Genomic DNA, 20,328 nt, shown 5'->3' with positions numbered 1-20,328 from the left:
CGGTTCCTTGACTGTGTAATGAATTTCTGCTCTCCCTTAAAAGACCCATTTAACGATCCTTATTTCCTATTTCTTCATCCACTCGTCCACCCAACAAGTATCTATTAAGGGACACAATCTGCTATGGGGAAAGTGACAGTGAGCAAAAGAAACTACCTGCCCCCCAAAGAGCATGATAAATAAGCAAAAGAATAAAGAAATAAAAAAATAGGGAAGGCTAGCATCCATGGAAGGCATAGGTGGGGGTAAAGGGACCTCCTCCTTCTATCTAATTAGACACACATTCCAGTCTCATGCCCCCTCCTGGAGAAGCCTCCCTTTCATTTCTTCAGGAGGCACGCTCCTTGTGGGCGAGACCACAGGCTTGGGTCAGGACCTTGTCTGCTTACATGCCTGAGCTGTAGTTAGGCTGGCAGGAAGGGAAGAAAGGTGCCACGTACATGTGGCTTACATGTCACGTACTCAAGGCCAAGTCCATGCTGAATAATTGTCTATATCCTGTGTGCCCTGAGGTCCCTCTGATCCTGGGCGCATCTCCAGCAGTGGGCGCCATCTGAGCATTACAGGAGCAAGGAATTCCCAGGAAGAACAGTGCACACAGCAGACCTACTAGTTGGGAAGCCTGAAACAAGGAGTCTCCCTTCTCTCTGGCCTCAGTGTCCCAACATGGAAGGTAGAAATGGGGCTGGACAGTTGAAGCATCAGATTTTGCAGCATCTCTGAAAGCAAAAGGAGCAAACTGCTTTTGGTCCGTTCAGACCAACGACTCCTGATGACTTGTAATTCTTCTTTGTCCAAGATCAGCAATGTCTGATGCCAAACTCCCGTGGAGTTTTTCACTCCCTTCCTAAAATAATTAAAAACCCCACAAAGGGCAAACTTTTCAAGAATCTGGCACATAGTCAATACTCAACAAGCATCTAGGTGATTGCATAATGGGAAGGATAGCTGTGACAGTTGATAACGCCGAGCCTTTACAACATGTTCAACACGGTGCTTAAGCACTCTCGTTCGATCCCCAAAACAATGCTAAGAGGTAGGAGCTGTCCTCATTTAATAGATGAGAAAGTTGAGAGCCATCGATAGGACTTGTCCTTGGTCACACAGGCTGTAAGTGAGGAGTTTATCTGACTCAAAAAAAAAAAAGAGTTTATCTGACTCCAAAGCCAGTGCTCCTCCAAAGCATGGCTGCCTCATCATGATAACAACGTACCGTGGGCCAAGTAAGGGCTACCGCGGCTTTACTGAGATGCTAAGTAGCTCGTCAAGTGCCCAGATTATAAGTGGGGAAACTGAGCCTGGCAGAAAGACCAAAGCCTCCCACATTATCGGCCATGGAGACAGAAGTGCCCACTGAGAGTCAGGACAGGACAAGCCTCTGCAAGGGGCCCCCCGGGGAGCACCTGCCACATCTCCCATCCTTCTCTGCCTGGGAAGCATGCACCCAAAGAGGTGGACACCCCCTCTGAGAGGTCAGACCTGCCTTTTTCCCATTTGGCTGAACATGTGTCCTCTAAGGTGGTGAGCTTCCCAAGCAGATCGCCACCCCTACAGCTCTGCTCCCCTTCCCACACCGAGTGCATTCTGGGGCCAGCTCCCCGCAAGCTGCAAGAGTGCCTCTGACCGTTGATATACTCCTGATTGTCACCATAAAAGAAACCTGCCTGGGAAACAGTGCACTTACCCTTTCTCCGGTGTCTCCTAGAGAACAGGCAGGGGAGAGGGTCTTTCGTCTGAATCAGAAGCCCTTGGTGACAGTTTGTGTGGCCTTCAGCGTGCCCCATTCTGCTTCTCTATGGCCTCCATTCCCTCACCTGCTAAATGGGTATTAGAATACCTGTCTCCTAAGGTAGTTATGTGAACTAGTCACGTAGACGAGTAGATTCGGAAAATTGCCCAGCTCAGGGCTTGGAACATAAATGTTGGATGAAAACAGACGGATGAACAGCCAAAAAAAGACTAAGTCTAGTGAGATAGGCACAGCAAAATACCCATGAAGAATTTTCAAAGTTATTATATTAAATTGAAAAAAAATGTAAAGATATTTTTAAAACTGGTGCTTGTGGGGGAAATATGTTTAAAGGATGAAATAGCATATGGGCACACCTGTGGAGATTATTAAAAGGGGATTTAAAAGCCCTTATTAAAGGACTTTTAAAATTGATCATAATGGCTCCATTAAAAGAATATAATAATATGAATTATTCAAAAGTTCGGACATTTGCCCTTTATTTCTTTTATACAAAAATGAAATACAATTTGATATTTTACCCAGACACCTGGCAAGAGGAAGAAAACAGAGGTGGGGAGGGACTGGCGGGGGGGGTGACGGCCACGTGAGGGGAAGCTATCAGAAGCAGAGTTGACAGAGCTGTCTGCTGGAGTACTGCAGGCGCACATTGCTAAGCAGGTTCCATTTGGTTCCAAAACAATGTCAAAGAGGTAGGGCCTTTCGCTGTCTTCATTCTGAGATGGGTTTTCCACAGTTTCCCGAGGGCCCCCCATTGGATTAAGTCCTGGTGGCCCACAGAGGTGACTTGCTGATAACTCAGCCTCTCTGCATGTCTTTCAGTTACCCACACCCTTACCAGCATTTCCTAGGATCGACTCACACACAAACTACATGTCAGGGTCTGCTTCTGGGGGAAGCCAGAATAAACTAGCCAAATAAAATAACAAGTAAGAACCGAACAAGATAACAAGGTCTGTTGGCCAAGAGACATAACCACTTGGGGCTGACTTGCAAAGTCTAAGCTACACCACCCTACTAGGCAGTGGTATGAGTCCTTGATGTGAAGAGAGCCCTGCATGAGCTACACCAGGTACAGAGTGGAAACAGTAGCATGAATCCCCTGTCATTTTTTTATCCTTTTGAGCTGGAAGGTGCCATCTAAATAAGGCAGGATTTTGGAGTGCCCGGGTGGCTTACTTGGTTGAGTGTCCGACTCTTGATTTCGGCTTAGGTCAAGATCTTAGGGTTGCAGGATCAAGCCCCGTGTTGGGCTCCACGTTCAGCGGGGAGTCTGTGTCTCTCCCTCTCCCTTTCTCCCTCCCCCTGCTTGTGCACTCTCTCTCTCTCTCTCTCTCTCAAATAAATAAAATATCTTTTAAAAAGGAAATAAAATAAAATAAATCTTTTTAAAAATTGAAAGGAGGCAGGAATTCAAGTCTGAAGATCCACCTTTGTGTCCTAACCCTTTTGTGGGACAACCTGACCCAGTGGAGACAGGCGGTACAGGCGGTGAAAGGATAGAAGATTACTGAATGCGCCGCAAGGGAGCATCAGTCTCCTTAGCCATTAAGAATGCAGGCTCCCCCTGCCACCCGCCATTGCGCACTGCATTCCCTCCATGCTTATCACATGTTGTAATTATTTATTCATTCATTCACCTCTTTTTGATAAACACATCATCCTTTCCCCCCTACCAGATGAGGGAATCCCATGAGGGCAGGACATTGTCCCTATTGTCCACTGTGGGACCAGCCCCAGCGCAGTCAATAATCATGGTCAAACTGGTCAGTGTCTCCCTAGAGTTTGGTAGAAGTCCCTCGGGCATTCATCTTCCACTGCCTTTGTCTGTGGAATGCCAACATATAGATCTGATTGGCAGTGGGAACTCCACTGGGGAGGGGGTACAAACAGGCCCCCAGTGGTCATGTTGAGCCCCAGGTCTGGGGTCTGGGCACAGGGCCCAATCCCAGGTCTCACTGAGTTCCAGAAGAGGAGGGTGCAGACTTTCGAGATTCTCAGCCAGGTGCAGTACCCTGCGGATATTTTGGAAGTGTGTGCAAGCAGTTTGGGTTGCCATAGTGACCAGGGGAGCTCTGGCATCCTGGAGGTGAGGGGTGACGGACATCCTGCAGTTGCACAGGACAGTCCTCAAAGAATTGTCCTCCGTTAATGCCAATGACATTTCCGCTGAGTAACACTCCACTGCTGGGATGACCAGTGGAGCCCATCACACATCCCGTCACGGGGCAATAAGGAGGCCAAAACAATCACCAGTTGGGCAGGGGCTTCCATTCTGTCAAGCAAGGATTAGCAGGGAAACAAAGCTGTGATTTGGAAGTTGGGGTCCCAAGCCAGAGTTCTGGCTCTGCTCCTCAGGGGCTGAGTAACCTTGGGGGAGTCTAATAACTTCTCTGGGCTTCAGTTTTCTTTCTTTATTTTTTTAAGATTTTATTTATTTATTTGACAGAGAGAGACACAGCGAGAGAGGGGACACAAGCAAGGGGAGTGGGAGAGGGAGAAGCAGGCTCCCCGCTGAGCAGGGAGCCCGATGCGGGGCTCAATCCCAGGACCCCGGGATGCTGACGTGAGCCGAAGGCAGACACCCAACGACTGAGCCACCCAGGCGCCCCTGGGCTTCAGTTTTCGTACCCAAGTATGGTAGCCCATACCTGCCTGACATACTGCATCAGTAAATGTCAGTTGCCTTGTAAATCAAATTTGTACATACTGTGCTCATTTTGTAGTGGATCACAGCTTGATTCAGAAGGCATTTGGAGAGCCAAAAGAGCCAAAAGGTTGAGTCACCTCTCGTTTGGATGGGCCAGGCCAGGGGTTTGATCTGTATACTTTAGGAGTGAGGGCCTAACTCCAGCACCTAGTCCTGAAGCTGTCACTCACCCAGGCAGAGCCGGCTCTCATGAAGAGGGTGCTGCCCTGCCATTGGAGGTGGATGCTGGCGGCATGACCTCCTCAGTGGGATTCATTCTTGCCCTTGCTCTGACATTGCAGGGGGCATCCCATTCATCTTGACCGGAGAGTTCTTCCAGCAATCCCAGCGGCCGGCTGCCTTCATCATTGCAGGCACCGTCAACTGGCTCTCCAACTTCGCTGTTGGCCTCCTCTTCCCATTCATTCAGGTACGACTGACAAGGGGTCTCCTGCCCATGGGACGCCCTCTGATTCAGCAGCCCTCTGTGTGCGGGGTGAGTCACAGAGCCGAGGCTGAGTGTCTCAACCGGAAACTCACACTGTTGGCCTAAGAAGGGCAGAGATGTACCTTGGCTCCAACCCTGAATTCTCTTTCTCCCTCCTGCACCTTCCAGGATCTGCCCCTAAACACAAAGGGCTGCCTTAGAGGGAGTGGGCTTCCTGTCGCCAAGGGTCTACAAGGAAACTTAGGTTAGAATCTCGAACCTGCACTTTTGCAATGTGCTTGTCATGGTGTTAGACAAAGTCCGTGTAATAGTTACAGTGCACCTTGTCGTGCATCTAACATCCTCATTGTCATCATCATAACCAAACTGATGGGGTCACTGTCCCAAGGGTGACCATGGCAGACAGGAAAATGTGAACTCAGGAAATGGATACAAGTTCTTTGTGTGTAGGTAAAGAATCTATTCATTCACCCACTCATTTATTCAGCATATATTTATTGAGTCCCTACTCTGTACCGGGCACTGTTTCAGGCAGTGAGGATAGAGTGGGAACAAAAATTTGTGTTCTGTGGTCCTGGAGCTGAAAAGGGAAGCAGAGACCTGAGTGAAGTGAAGCAGCCCAGGAATGGAGAAGTCCAGGCAGGGAAACAGCAAGTGCAAGGGTCCTGAGGCAGGGCCATGCTTGGCCTGTGTAAGAAACAGCAAAGAGGCCAGTGTGGCTGGAACAGAGTGAGCAAGGAGGGTGGGAGAGGCAGGAAATGAGATCAGAGAGCTCTCTGGGGGCAGGAACGCAAAAGACAAGGACCTTACAAGTGTTCTGCACAGAGCCAGGGGCCCCCAGCTGCATTCCAAAGAGGGTCCAAGCTTCTCTGCTCTGATGCCCCCAGGGCTCCCCACTGCCCGTGATGGAGGTGAGAATCTGTCAGATGTCTCTGAGGAAGAACCACCATCCCTTCTCAGGGGCTATTTCAACCCTCCCCCTGCCCACCTCGGTTAGTAGTCTGCCTCTTAATTGACTAGCTTCAAGCCCAGCACATCCCAGAGACATGCAGCTTGGCATGTCCAAGGTCAGCAGCCCTGGCCACGGGCCCACGTGATGGTTACTCCTGCGTCATAGAGCAGTTACTCTGCGCCAGGTCCCCTGCACGTGGCTTTTCATGTGCTCATGACATCCATCCATGCAGCCCTGAGCTGGGGTTTCCTGTCCTTTCTGCTTTACTGCAGAGAGGCTGAGGCTCAGGGAGCAGACGCCATCAGCCCACGGTCCTACGGTCACCATCCGCCCCGGTCCCTCTGCCCTGCGGCCTCTTACTGGTGGACATTCTCTGTCTGCTGTTCATTAGTCTCAGAGATGGAGGTGTACTCACCACGTGACTTGTACAGTATCATTGACTGCATCTGAGCTACGGGCACCCTGCCTCTGAGCGTGCACGCTATGGGGGACTCCCTGGGCCCCAAACCCATTTCCTCCCATCCTCGGGCATCTTCAGCCGGGGCGGCCAGAACATAACAAGTAGTCTTTTCAACAGACTTCAAACCTGAAATGGCTTCTTCCTGTTTGGTTCAAAGCCAGCAGAGCCAGGGGTCAGTAAAATATTCATTGTTGTGGGAAAAATGAACTTCAACCTCTTCTCTGTCAACACAGATCCACCCTTACCATTTAAGTGGAGAAATTCTAGAGTCCTCACCTGGCCCACCACTAAGCTTTCTATATCTGGGTAGTAGGCCACTGTCTTCTGCGCAGTTTGGGGCAGGGTAAAAGATTTCACTGTACCCCCACACAAAACACGCCGTCTCACTTTCGCGCCATGGTTTGGGAGCGGACGGCACAGACGTGCCACCGTAACACTGACATTTGCTGAGCACTTGCTTGTGCCAGGCTCCACTCATCCCCTGTCAGTGCTGGGAGGTCAGGCCTTCATGCCTCCCTGGTACAGATCAGCAGCCTGGAGCTTAGAGAGAGGCAGCCGGTCCCCAAGGTCACCGCCGTGGGAAATGACAGAGCGGGATTTGAACCCAGGCTCTCATCCTTGCCTATAAGACAAGGGGAGGAAGGGGCCCTTGCTTATACAGCAGCTGATTCCATCCTACAAGTCCATTTGAACTGGGCGAAGAGTTAATTTATGTTTAAACACACACACACAGAGACACACACATGCTCACACACACACACACACACACAGGCACGCATCTCAGGGAGGTCTCCAAGCTGCTTGGATCCATCTGACCTTTCCGTCACATTGTTCATTTGGGAAACCACAGCCCATCCATGGCTTCTCCCAAACAGAAACGCCGTGCTGTCTCTCCCTTGAGATGCTCCCCCAGACTCAGTGTGCGGGGAGCCAAGCTTGTGCTGAGTTCTGGGGAGCTGTCCTAGCCCTGCCTGCTGAGCTGCATTATTTGGCAGGGAAGGGTGTGGGAGAGGACAGTGGCCACGACAGGCCGGTCCGTGTGCATCGCGTGGAAGGTCTTATTACCCCCACTTGTCAGTCAGGACGGGTTGGGTTTGCTGCAGGAAGAAACAGCCCCGAAGTCCCAGTGGCTTTAAACCAGCCGGGATGCTGTCTTACTCATGCTAGGTGTTCATTGCGGGGGGACTAGAGATTCCGCCCCAGAGCCTCCCGACTCAGTCCCAGCAGGCGGAAGGAGTGTGGCAAGTCTCACACCATCCATTAAGGCCATCACCTGACGGCGACATGGGTTACCGCCCTGCAGACTGAGTGAAAGCCACACCACCACGCCTTACCCCAGGGGAAAGGCAAAGGGCCTTGTGTCCAGAGGGGAAGAACCAGACATCTGGTGTCCTTCCGTAATGATGGCCACAGCCCACTCTTTGAGGAGGAAAGTCAGATTCAACAGGCTCAGGACACTTGCCCACGGCCCCAGACCAGTGAGAGGAAGAACATGGCCACACCCATGGATGCCACCCCCATGTGCCCTTCTTTGACGCCCAGGGCTTTTGTGTGTGTCAAACTCCTTTTCACGATAACCCAATTTCTGACAGCCTGGACCACATGTTTAGGGGATCATGTTCATTCCAACTGGCTCACTTCCAGCGGGGTGCCTAGGTGCCTGAGAGGTTTCTGGGGCCACAGCTCACTCCGGGACAGCCTGTTGTGATGTGCTGGAGTGTCTAAGGGCAAAGCAAGACCAGGATTCCCAGGGGTTAGCGGGTCCTTCTACAAGAACTCCGAAGGAGCCCCTGAGCGTGCTGACACTGTCACTGTGATTAAAAATGCATCCATTCACGCTGTGGGGATGATCTCATATGCCAGATTTCACGGAGAAAGTCAGCCCGAAGGCCGCTCCGAGCCTGGCCTGGAGCAGGGGAATAAGGCCAGGACCGAGTTTAAGGGCTCAGGGCCAAGAGGGGTGCCACCTGCTCACAAAGCTGAGGGCCCCCGTGCACACAGGACACATCTTAGAACATCCAGACCAGCTGCCTCCTCCCAGACACGTCAAGGGCACAGGAGTCACAGGAGAGCTGTGGGCACCCTCCTGACAGGCTTAGGTTTGGCGGCTTGGGGCAAGGCAAGGAGAAGGGCAGGGGAGCTGCAAAGAGAGACAAGTGTTGGGGGGGATCTGGAAGGCAGGTCTCCAAGGATCCATGCCCTGAGAGGCATTGGGCTCAGATCTGGTCACTGCCTTTGGCATTTTGGGGCTAGAGCTGGAGAGCTAGGTGGCTCCCACATCAGAGAGACCACCTGACCTTGGCTTTGACCTGGCCTGGTAATGTCTGCCGCCACACAAGGGACATGGGCAGGTAATTGGGGGATCCAAGGATGGATGGACGGATGGATGGATGGATGGATGGATGGATAGATGGATGGATGGATGGATGGATGGATGGATGGATGGATGGATAGATGGATGCATGGATGGATGGATGGATGGATGGATGGATAGATGGATGGATAGATGGATGGATAGATGGATGGATGGATGGATGGATGGATGGATGGATGGATGGATGGATAGATAGATGATAGATAGACAGTCTGATGGATCGCTAGAGGATGGAGGGAGGAGACAGGACAGATTGACTTAAGGACATTCATCAAACACTTACACAGGAGTTTGTCCAGAGGTGGGAGAAGGGCATTGCAGGGCAGAAGGACTGAGAGCAGCACTGAAGATAAGAAGGGGCGAAACAGGGAAACACAGACAACAGAGGAACGCTGCCCAGTCCAGCGGTGACAGTAGGTCAGGAGGTGTGGAGCCTGTGAACTCAGCCCTTGCCCTGGGGGTGGAGGGCGACAGGAGGGAGAGGGAGGGGAATCATTAGGCAAGTGGGCTGACGCACAGCACGCTCTAACTCGGGGCTGGCCTGGGAGCCCCTGCGCTCCCACGACCGGGCAGGGGAGGATGGCGGCGGGGAGGCTGAGGACGTATCAGCCGCTCCACCGAGTGCGTCCCTCGAAGGGGGCGGAGCACGAGAGCCAGCTTCCTGCAGGGGACAGTGGCTGGCAGTCTTCCTTGTCTTCCCTTTCCTCTCCATCTTCTTTTCCTTCCGCTTGTTCCTTCTCCTCGCACACACGGTCTGGTTCGCACCCCCCAACCCACCCAGAGCCCCCCGCGGGAGCAGCTTCCGCCGCTGCAGACTCCGCGGCTGACCGGCTCCATCCCGCAGCCCCCTCCAGAAGTCCTCTCTGCCGCAGTCAAGAGCCTGCCTTAGTCTGCTCCCGCTGCCGCAACCACGGACCCCGGACTGGGGCTTAAGCAACGGGAATGTGTTTTCTCAGGGTTCTGGAAGCCAGAAGTTGGAGAGAAAGGTCTTGGCAAAGTTGATTTCTTCTGAGACCTCTCTCCTTGGTGGTGTAGACAGCCACCTGTCCCCGTGTCTGCACACGGAGTGTGCATCTGTGTCCCGGTCTCCTCTTCTTCTAAGGACACGAGTCAGATTGGGTCAGAGCCCAGCAGAGGACTTCATTTTACCTTAATCCCCTCTTTAAAGACCCTCCTTCCACATACAGCCACATTCTGAGGTGCTGGGGGTTAGGACTCCAACATAGGAATCCTAATGGTGGACACAATTCGGCTCAACAGGCACCAAGGGCAATTTTTCAATTGCATCTTGATCTTTTCATTTTTTTCCTAAATGTGTCAGCGGCAACTGTATTGCAGCCCCCAAGCTGCAAGGAGTCCAGACTGCTTCCCCAGAAAACAAATATCCGAGCCCACCCGGCTGCCAACGGTGACGGGACTCAGAACTTCATTGTGTCATACGCATCAGCAGGGGGCCCCGGGCTAGGTCCTTGCCCGTGCTACGCCTCAGTTTCCCCAACGAGAGAACGGAGAATCCTCCACTCCTGCCTCAGCCATGCAGAACGGAGCCTGCTGAGGTCATGAGCAGGCACTGGGGACTGCCTGCCTGGGCTGGGCCCGCGGGCTGTTCTGACCGCCCCGTCTGCAAACGGACCTTGCGGGTCGCATGAGGGCTGAGCTCACACAGTGAAGGGCCAGCAGTACTTGGCACAGTACCGTGGCAATTGCTGTTGTCACCTCCTCTGGCTGCGATAAGGACCGCCCCAGCCAAGTCCCACAAACTTAGTAGTTTACAACAGTAGAAACGTATCCTCGCACCATCCTGGAGGCTCGAAGCACAACGTCAGGATGTCCGCAGAGTTGGGTCCTCCTGAAAGCAGCGAGGGGCGAGGGTGTTCCAGGCCCTTCTCTGGGCTGCCAGCGGCTTCCAGAGTTCCTTGGCTTGTAGCTGCCTCACTCCAATCTCTGCCGCCATGGGCACATGGCCTTCTTCCTTGGTGTGGGTCTCCATGCCTCCTTCTATAAGGACACCAGGGCCCAGCTTTGAGGCCCACCACAGTCTAATAGGACCTCACCTCCACTTGATTATATCTGCAAAGACAGTTGGCAAACAGCGCCACATTCACAGGGCTTGGAGTTAGGACTGCACCATATCTTTGAGGGGGACACAATTGAACCCACAGCTCCTTCCCTGTCCAGGGTGACTACTTCATCCCAGTTTGCCCAGGACTGTCCCTGTAAGCCCCACATCCCAGAAAACCACTTGGTCCGGAGCAGCCGAGGAGAGTTGGTCACCCTATCCTCCCTGGCTCATCTCCCAGATAAGCGGCATGTCCTGACACCCCGGTCTCACGCTCTGCGTCTGGGGACTCCCAGTACCTGTAACGCTAGAACCGTCTCCAATACAGGATAGGTGGTGACTAGTAACAGCTGCGGCTGTTTGTTGTCCTTAGTCCCCTTATGTGCCAGGCATTTCCAGGAGAAAATGCGTAGACTTTAGGTCCGACAGCCTGACCTTGAATCCTGACCGTGCCTCTTGGCAGTGAGGTGAAGCACATGCTGGTCAAATTTGTCCAACTGTGATTGCTCCCTGAGCTGTAATTTTCATGTCTATATAACAAGAGAATGGCCCCAATTTTGCAGTGGGGCTCCCGAATGATTTAGAGATGGAAGTCAAGTCTTGAGCAGTGTCTGCCCATGGACACTCAGGATTGGCCACTCTCATGGTCATTACCAGTACTGTCTGCTGTGTGGTCCTAGGGACACTTGGGAAGAGGAGACAGGGCAGAAAGATCAATTCATGGTGAGTGCTAGAAGCTTACACCGCCCCTAACTCACTGAGCCATCCAGGACAAGTTGCCTCTCAAAGCTTGCCTTCTCCCCACTCCTTCCTCTTCCCTCCCACAACCTGCCCCTTCCTGCAAAAGGTTCTAGATATGCATGGATGGGGTGGGTTGCCTTCGCTGAACACACCTGCCTGCCTGCCCCCTCTACCCAGAATCCTAGATATACTCAAAACAAAAGGTACAACCTGCTAGAAGGTGAGACAGGGTCCCAAGGGTGTAGTCGTAATTACGAGGACATCTCTTAGAGAGCGGATGGGATGAAATGAAGGAGAGAGGACAGGGCCACTGAGAAAGTGGAAGGGGTCCCTGAACTATGGCCAGGGGAAGAATTTGAAGGGGCTGAGGTGGGAAAGGAGGGCCGTCCAAGCACTTAGGAAACTTAGGAAGCTGGGTGTGCGGATGCAATAGCCAGAACTTCCTTCTTCATACGTCATATGCTTTAGTTGCATGTTAAATCTTCACCTCGGGCATGATGTTTAGCATTATAATGAGGGGAAAGTCTGTGGGAGGCAGGGAGGTCCACTGCAGCTCCAGCTGGTCTGGTCTGGTCCCTGCAGGAGCAAGTCAGTGGTAAGTCGGGCCCTGGAGCTTGTTTCAATCTTCTGCGTTCCAGCTTCCTGATGGCATGCAGCACCTGCCAGGTGGGCTAGAGAAATGGGTTATCTGAGGGGCCCGAGGTCTTCTGCAAGTTCCTGTTCTGCAGAAGAAGTGCCTCAGAAAAGAGAACTGCAAACAAGCAGATAGATATTCAAAGAGCTTGCATTTTGAAACAGACTGAAATTGTAAGGAGATTAGGGCCCAAGGGCAACTTCAGCCCAAGATCTGCTTTTCTAGGTAGATGCCTAAGAATCTCTGTCTGGCTCAGTTTCTGATGAGGGCTTTCTTCCTGGCTGGCAGCTGGCCCCCTTCTCACCGTGGCTTCCTGTGGCTTCTCGGTGTACACAGGGAAGGAAAGAGCGATCTCTCTCTCCATCTTCTTATAAGGCTACCCATCCTATGGGATTTGGACCCTACCCTTATGGCCTCATTTTACCTTAATTACCTCCCAAAAGCCATATCTCCAAATACAGTCACATTGGGGGTTAGAGATTCAACATATGACTTTGTGGGGCACATAATTCTGTCCATAGCAACAAGGAAACTTAAAGACAGATTGATTTGTTGGATTCAAATCTGACTGACAGAGGGATTGATTTGTTCACTCCATAAATATCCACTGAGCACCTGCTATTGTCCACGCACTGACCTGGGCATTGGGCCACAATGATGAGCAAAACCAGACATAACCCTGCTGCCTCATGGAGTGTACTGGCTAGCGACAGACAGTCATTCATCAAGTAGCCACATACCTAACTATGCAGTGACCATCGACATGCAGGGAAGGAGAATGGAACCAGGAGAGATGATGATTCAGGGGCCTGGCCTGGGGCAGGACCGGCCCCTGGAGGAGAGAGACAGGAGCTGAGGAGGTGGAAAATCACAGGAAGAAGGATCAGCAAGTGAGCAGAAGCATGGTGGGAGGTGGGAGTGACAAGGCCCATGCGGAGGAAGCACAGAGAAGAGACCTCCTTGACTCCGCCGGGCTAGCTAAGGAAGTGGGTTTTCATCCCGAGAGCCACGGGAAGCAATTGAAAAGTTTTAAGTAGGGGGCTGGCATGACCAAGGTATGTTTTTGCAAGCCTCCCCGGGCTGCCTTGCAGAGAACAGACAGGGAAGAGGCCACGTGGATTGGGGACACGGGTGAAGAAGGTGAGAGGCAATGATTGCTTGGGCGAGGTAGGGTTCCACAAACTCCTGCCCACCGCCTGATCTATTTTTCTGTAAATAAAATTCTACCAGAGTACAGCCACGCACATCCATTTATGGATCACCATCTGTGGTTGCTCCCTCACAAGGGCAGAGTCCGGTGGTCCCATATGGCCGTAGCTGACCGCTGGGCTGGACTTCCGGAGTGGGCAGGCCAGGGGAGGCGACACGGAAGAGCTGTCTGAGGAAGGAAGCCCGCTGGGACTTAGTGCGTGGGTCCCACATGACGGCTGTGGGGACAGGAGGTGGCACTGATGACTTTCAGGCTTCAGCCGGCAGGGTCCAGCCTCAGACACCCTCATTTATGGTGTGTAACTATGAACTTAAAATAACGTTCAGCAAGTATGACGTTTTGCTGTCATGATGACTATTTTTTTTATAGGCCTAGTTTTCAAAAAAGAAAACAAAAGGCCGCCATTTCCTCGAGGGTCCCAGGGTTGGAAGCTGATGTATTCATGGCTCATGTGAGAACATCTTCTGAAGATGCTTCATCCAACACTGTCCGCCTTTAAAGTCCACATCACACGCGTGGTGTGCCATCCAGGAATATTGATATAGGCATGGGAAGCTTTAGAAACCTGTACGGAGATGGTTTCGCAGCTAGTTTGGGGATTGTCTACCTGATGTTCTTTGTCTCTCCTTTCCACAGAAAAGTCTGGGCACCTACTGTTTCCTAGTCTTTGCTGCAATCTGCCTCACAGGTGCTGCCTATTTCTATTTTGTCCTGCCTGAGACGAAAAACAGAACCCAGGCGGAAATCAGCCAGGCATTCGCCAAAAGGAACAAGGCATACCCACCGGAGAACACTGACTCAGCTGCATCTGACACTAAGGTGACCAGAAGGCCCGAGCCAGACCCCGCCTCCACTCTGGACAATTATGTCAAAAATGGGGTTGTCTAAATGGATGATCTCACCATTTCAGGAAACCAAAGATTTCCCTACATGGTTAATAGTATTAAGTATTTAAAAATAAACCTTTGCTAATCTAATGTCACAACCATTTGGGTTTTATTCATAGCTGAGTCTCCAAACTCTTCTGGAAGGAGGAAGGGATTTCAGCTTATGTTTCTCTAGATCCACCCTTCTTCTATTTGGATCAATGGCCTGTCTCCTTCATGACTCAGCCCACGGTTTCAAAATGAAATTGGGGAAATAGCACTTGACAGCTTTCTCAGAGGAAAACAGTATAGAAAACAGGGGACACAGGAATGGGAAGCCACAGACTGATTTGCTAGTTCCATACGTAGCCTCGAGCTGCCTTCAACCTAGGTGCTGGGGCCTCAGGGGACCCTGGGCTTTGGTCCTAGATGAAGGTTTTCGGAATTTAGTGGAAAGACTCTTTGTACCTCCTAATACATACCTGTGACCAACCTTTGGCGTGGCCTTGTGGATCTCAGGCTCAAGAAGCTGATACCAGCGCACCATCCTCCAGGTTCTGCCCCTCCCAGACTGTGTCCCATCCCTGAAACTGTCTCCAACTCAGTGGATCAGATGTGTGTTAGAAGGCATAAAGAGGATCACGATGTGGAAGAAGTAACTTTCCAGTGGCTGGGGCAGGGATGCAAAGTGAGTTCTGTTCAACTAAAAAAAAAAAAAAAAAAACAACAGTCTTAAGAATGACTCGGAAGCTAAGCCTAGTCTTGGTGGAAAGAAAGGGCAGAAGACCCACGTCATAGCTCAACCAGTAAAGCTGAGGGCAGATTCTCCCTTCCTCTGTCTCTTTGTTTTCTATTCAAGCCCTTGACAGATGGGCTGAGGCCCACCCACCTCGGGAAGAGCGATCTGCTTTACTCAGTCCACCAACTCAAACGCTGATCTTGTCTGGAAGGCCCCTCGCAGACATGCCCAAAATAACATTTAACCAAAATCTGAGCACCCCGTGACCCTGTCAAGTTGACACATAAAATTAACCATCACAGAAGGTGAGTTCGCTGTTTCTCAGAGTGCTCAAGCAAACGTGGGGTGATTGCTTGTCTTGACTGTTGTTAAGGAAATCTAAGTGTCGCTTGCAGAAGAAGTTGTTAGGAGTAGATACGCTTGAGGACTCTTCCAACCCTTTTGTGCTAGGGCTGTTTGGGTTGGAACAACTTCCAGCCTGCCGTGATAACGTACACCTGTGTGGTTTGGGCCATTCCCTGTACTTGCCTCCAGGATGAAACAAACTCAAAATGCCCCTAGAGAAATGAAAGTGCGAGTGAGTTAGCACATGTGTGTTTGAATTTATGTCACAGTAGGAGTGGGCCAGAGAGAAACACCTCTGGACAGAGCAACACCACTGGAACCCCTTCGGCCCCAATCCCTCGGGCTTTTCTGACCATTCTTGACAAGGATAGCCTTAGCCAAAATCTGAATTCTGAGTTTCCTTTCCTGCCGCACACTTTTTCATCACTGGGCTACTCCTTTCGTTGATTGCCACCTCAATGCCCCGTGCTCCCCAGCTTTGGTTTGGCGGAAAGATTTGGACAGTGTTTGTCAATATGGAGAGAAAGTGATAGGTGGGTACAAAAAGGTGCTTGAGACCAAAAAAGCCAAATAAAGTGCAAAAAGAAATCTTAGCTGTGGAGTGTTGTCTTTCCTGCATAGACTTGAGTATTTAGCTTTTAAATAGTAGGTACCTAGCATGGGCTAGGCCCTGGGTAGGTAGGCCCTGAGGAGCCATCAGTGAGCAGGAAGATACAGTGCCCTTCCCTGCATTCACTCATGCCTGCCACAGAAGATTGAAAATCAAAGAAGCGGGAACTGTGAAGTGTCCCGTCAGGATCCGGAGGAGGGGGGACACAGCGATGTAGCAACAGGTCACAGGACCACGTCATCGGGGGTCGGTGAGAGGTGAGAATCAGGAAGGGGGCCTTCCCAAATGATGAACTGGGAAAGCAACACAGCCCACAGGCGATCGGCTGGGAGTTAGTCCTAGCGTTTCCACATTTGAAAAGTCAACATTAAGTAAATGTTTGAAAAAGAAAACAGTAAGACGCCCATAATCTCACATGCTTCCATTTCCCTAACACCATCACTCTCATTCTTACACATCTCCGCCTATTTCTGTCCAATGATTCACACTGTTATAGTCACAGAATACATAACAACGATTTACAACTCTTTTGGCTCTTATCTCCTATTTTTCCCCACTTTCTATTAAATCAAACAGCATCTTCATTCCAGAGCCTTTCTATCGTACTCCATGTGGCAAATCGAGAATGCTGTCTTCCGTGTAAGTTCTAGGAGGAGAAAAGAGCATCTAAAAGAAGGTATTTTCAGTGATGAAGCAGATACTTCAGAAATGGCCTCATAGTTTTGTCCTGTGAGTGAAACTAAAAACGAGCAGTTTTGTGCTGGACCTATGGTAGGTTTTCACACATGTGACCCCCTTGTTTCTCACGACAAGACGGTGAGGTTAGTTGTGAACACGCTTATAATGTCTATTTCTTTTTCTATTTGGAATCTAACACAATTTTAATTAAAGAGCCTGGACTAGAGCCCAGGGATACTGGACATGACCTACCACCTGCTGAATCTCCAGCTGTTAGCACTGTTCCTTACACACTGTAAGTGCTAAATAGAGAGCAGCTGAATGAATAAATTGTGAATATGATAATTTGTTGAAATCAGGAAATTTTGAGAGATATGGAAACTAAGTTTTAAAGATACTAGAAATCACCAGGCCAGCAAAATATGGCTGACACCGAATTGCACAGAACACACCCAGCAAATGAATGTCTGTCAGTGAGTCCTCTTTCAGTTGCGGGGGACAGAGTCCTGACTGGTACTAGCTTCAGACTTAAAAATGGAAGATTTTCATTTGCTAACCTAGAAGTCTAGTAAGGCAACAAGCTTAAGTCTTGCCTGGATTCAGGGGCTCAAGTCACATCACTCATGGCTGCAGCTCTGTCTCTGTCCTCTGTTGGTTCTGCGGCTCTCTGCTTAAGAATCCCAATATGGCGGCCTCCAGTAGCCCCCAGCCTTGCACGTTCTCAGCCTGGCCACCCAGTGGGGGGAAGAAATCCCTCTTCCAGTGTAGTATTTATCTTTTGCTATGGAACAAACCTTAGTAGCTTAAAAAGAACAGCCATTTCACTGCTCACAATTCTGTGGGTCAACAAATCGGGCAAGGCTCAGCTGGGCAGTTCTTTGGATCCATGTGGTGTCCTCTGGATTCAGTCAGGCATTTGTGGTCAGGTGGTATCAGCTGGAGGCTGGTTGGGCTCAGAGGGCCTCATGCACATGTCAGAGGCCTCAGCTGGGGTGGCTAGAACAGCTGGGATGTCTGAACCTCTCTCTACAAGGCCTCTCTCTACATGAAGTGTCTCCATCTCAGCCTGGCTTGCTCACAAAGTATTCTAAGAGAATGAGAACAGAATCTGCAAGCTCTGTGGAGGCTGAGGCTTGGAACTCACACATCTCCTCAACTGATCAAATCAGGTCATGGGACCAGCCCCAATTCAAGGGGAATGGATTCCCACCTCTTGATGGGAAGTACATGAAATCACATCACAAAGGGACAAATAAGACAGGAGCTGTTGTGGTGGTGGTCAGCTTTGCAAACACTCTACCACCCTTAATGTCCACATATCAGCCTCACAAAGAGTCTGGTTTCCTACTCAGTTCACATGCATATCCCCAAGGCCATCACAGTGACCAGGGAGGATGAGTTGCTCATATGCTCAACCCAGAAGTGGTGGGCAGGGGGTAGTACGATCTGAATGGCAGCTCTTCCAGAGCCACCTAGAATCAGAGGGGGAATCCCCAGCAAACCAGAAAAGGATGGAGAAGTGTGCTCAGGAGACAAAACGGAAGCTAGCAAGCTCCAGGGCAGGCTCTATCCATCATAAGGCGGTGATGATCATCCAGGAAAGCTTCAACATAAAGCCGGAAGCATCAAAGGCATTGACCATTTGGCCCTCTCAAGGATAAAGATGCCCTGACCCATAGACTCAACCTGTCCAGTTGCCCCTTAACTTTGGAAATGAATGCACAACTCTCAACGCGAGCTGCCGGAAACAACAAACATTCCCGTCAGTTAACTCCCGTGCCTTTTTTTCTCAGTCCATAATGCCCTGGTGGCCTTCCCATTAGAATGATTTCCAACAAGCTGCTCAAACCAATTGGAACTCTGATTTTTCTTAATTCTATATTTCACAGCAAAAATTGGCAAATTATCATGCCTGGCTTGTAGATCACTGTCTGGTGAGAACAGTAGGGATGTGTCACCCCCACTCCAACTAATTCTCAGGTACCAAGAAGTTGCATCTCTAAGGCTAAAAGCCAGACTGTGATGAATCTGCAAAGCTCTTATCCCTTGAGGCATCTTGCTGAGGCTTTCTTGGAGGCCCTTGAGCTCCGCTGAGTCTCCAGGTACTGTCCCAACTTGACATCAGAAGAAACTAAGGTTTCGAGAAGCAACTTGCCCAAGGTCACGAAACCGTGGACCATAAGCCATAAAGTGGCCCTTCCCCGCTCATTAATTACGATCTGTTTACTCACAGGACTCTTGCCGTGGTCCCACTCTATGCCCAACTGTATCCCAGGTGCTGCCTATAGGATGGGAAAGAAAGAAATCTCCAGCTATCATGGAGTTGACATTCAAGAGGAGGGGATGGCAAATAAGAACCAAACAAATAAATAGGTCACACACAAAAAGCGAATGGTGCTGAACACAGTACACAGGATTAGAACATGGTGTCCGGGTTGTGACTTTAGACTGGATGGCCGCAGAATGACAATGTGAGAATAGCGCCCCACCGTTACCCATGGAGCTCAGATGCCCACCTGCAAAATAGGTAAATCTGTTAGCTGGACAAAATTACCTCTAGAGCATCACCCTGCACAACACATCCTGGCGATAAAGGACTTGGTAGGCTACGTGAGTGTCATATAGGTCAGAATCAGTTAAAACCATTAACTGTCTATAGCAGTATCTATAATTTATTGAGCTGTGCCGGATGCCTAAAATCAATGATCTCTCATGCTCATGACGACCTTGCCAGTGCAGGTTGTTAGTCTCGGCATTTAACTAGTGGGGGAACTGGTCGCGTTCACTGAGGTTAAGAAATTTATGCCAAGGGAGGTGGGAGAGGGCACGTGGTAGTGAGTTTGCCATGGAGCCTGAAGCACTGTTTGGAATTCGCTGTGCCGCACCCTTCCTCTCTCCAGACACCCCCCCCCCACAATCCCCTCCTCCTCCTCCAATATTCCAGAGACCCGAGTCCCACCTCCCTTTGCCCTCTCCTCCCAGAGGTCAGCGGGGTTTCTATTTGCATGGGAAAGGCATCTGGCTTCCCACAGCCAAATGGTTCCCTCCAACCCTCACTAACCAGGTGCTCCCCAGCCTCTGAGCCTAGTGAAATCAGCAACCAGGACCACGGGGGCTGGGGAGGGACTGGGGCAGGACGATAGGATGCCCAAGGACTTCCCTCCCACCCACCCCGCCTCCCCAGGACACTTTAAGGCAGAAATTATTTGCCCAGTTGTACCATTTGTATTCTGAAGTCTGGGGCCTGTGGATATCCTAGTGGATGAACAATGGAGTTTGTATTTGAGCCCGAATACTCTAAATCCTAACCTAATGCTCATTTTACTGTGCCGCACATGTCAAATATATAAAGGGGTTTTCTCAACGAGGGAAATTAGAATCAACACGAGGCGCACAGCCCCATCTCTTTTCTTCTCGTGATATCAAGAGCCTCCCAAGAAAGGCCACTTTGTACCAAACCCCAATGTTGTCTACCTCCAGGGCTGCAAGGAATCACCAGTGTCTGATGATGTGAGAAACAAAGGCAGAAGAACAATTATTAAATGTCCTTACTTCCTACAGCCCACTGGCAAGTTCTTGAAACAGGGAGAGTGACCTTCCTCTAGGGACTCAGCTGCCTCGATGTTAATACTCTGCTAAAGGCAAAAGGCAATCTTAGCCCAACCCCCAGGATCCTGTAAGTCTACTTCAACATATAAAAATTCCTTTGGAAACTTCCTTTATCTCTACTCCCCAAGATACATGTTGGCAATCATCCCCCAATCATAGGACCC

At 50.6% G+C, this 20,328-nt stretch overlaps 1 protein-coding gene across 3 annotated transcripts in view; it reads left to right on the top strand.

Moving 5' to 3' along the window:
• SLC2A9 (solute carrier family 2 member 9) overlaps positions 1 to 14,305 on the top strand; it is a 231,573-nt gene extending 217,268 nt beyond the window's left edge. For 2 of the 3 annotated variants that reach the window (XM_027598277.2, XM_027598278.2), the window contains 2 exons: positions 4,742 to 4,869; positions 13,954 to 14,305. In XM_027598277.2, the coding sequence (XP_027454078.1) occupies positions 4,742 to 4,869; positions 13,954 to 14,205 (380 nt within the window). In that variant the 3' untranslated portion in view covers positions 14,206 to 14,305. The remainder of the gene's footprint in view (positions 1 to 4,741; positions 4,870 to 13,953) is intronic. The other variant, XM_027598276.2, reaches the window with a different exon arrangement.
• The last annotated feature ends 6,023 nt before the right edge of the window (positions 14,306 to 20,328 follow it).

The sequence above is a fragment of the Zalophus californianus genome, chromosome 2 (assembly GCF_009762305.2).
Source record: "Zalophus californianus isolate mZalCal1 chromosome 2, mZalCal1.pri.v2, whole genome shotgun sequence".
NCBI classification, from domain to species: domain Eukaryota; kingdom Metazoa; phylum Chordata; class Mammalia; order Carnivora; family Otariidae; genus Zalophus; species Zalophus californianus.
The sequence above is the reverse complement of the archived record's forward strand: the minus strand, read 5'-3'. Positions and strand labels throughout refer to the sequence as shown.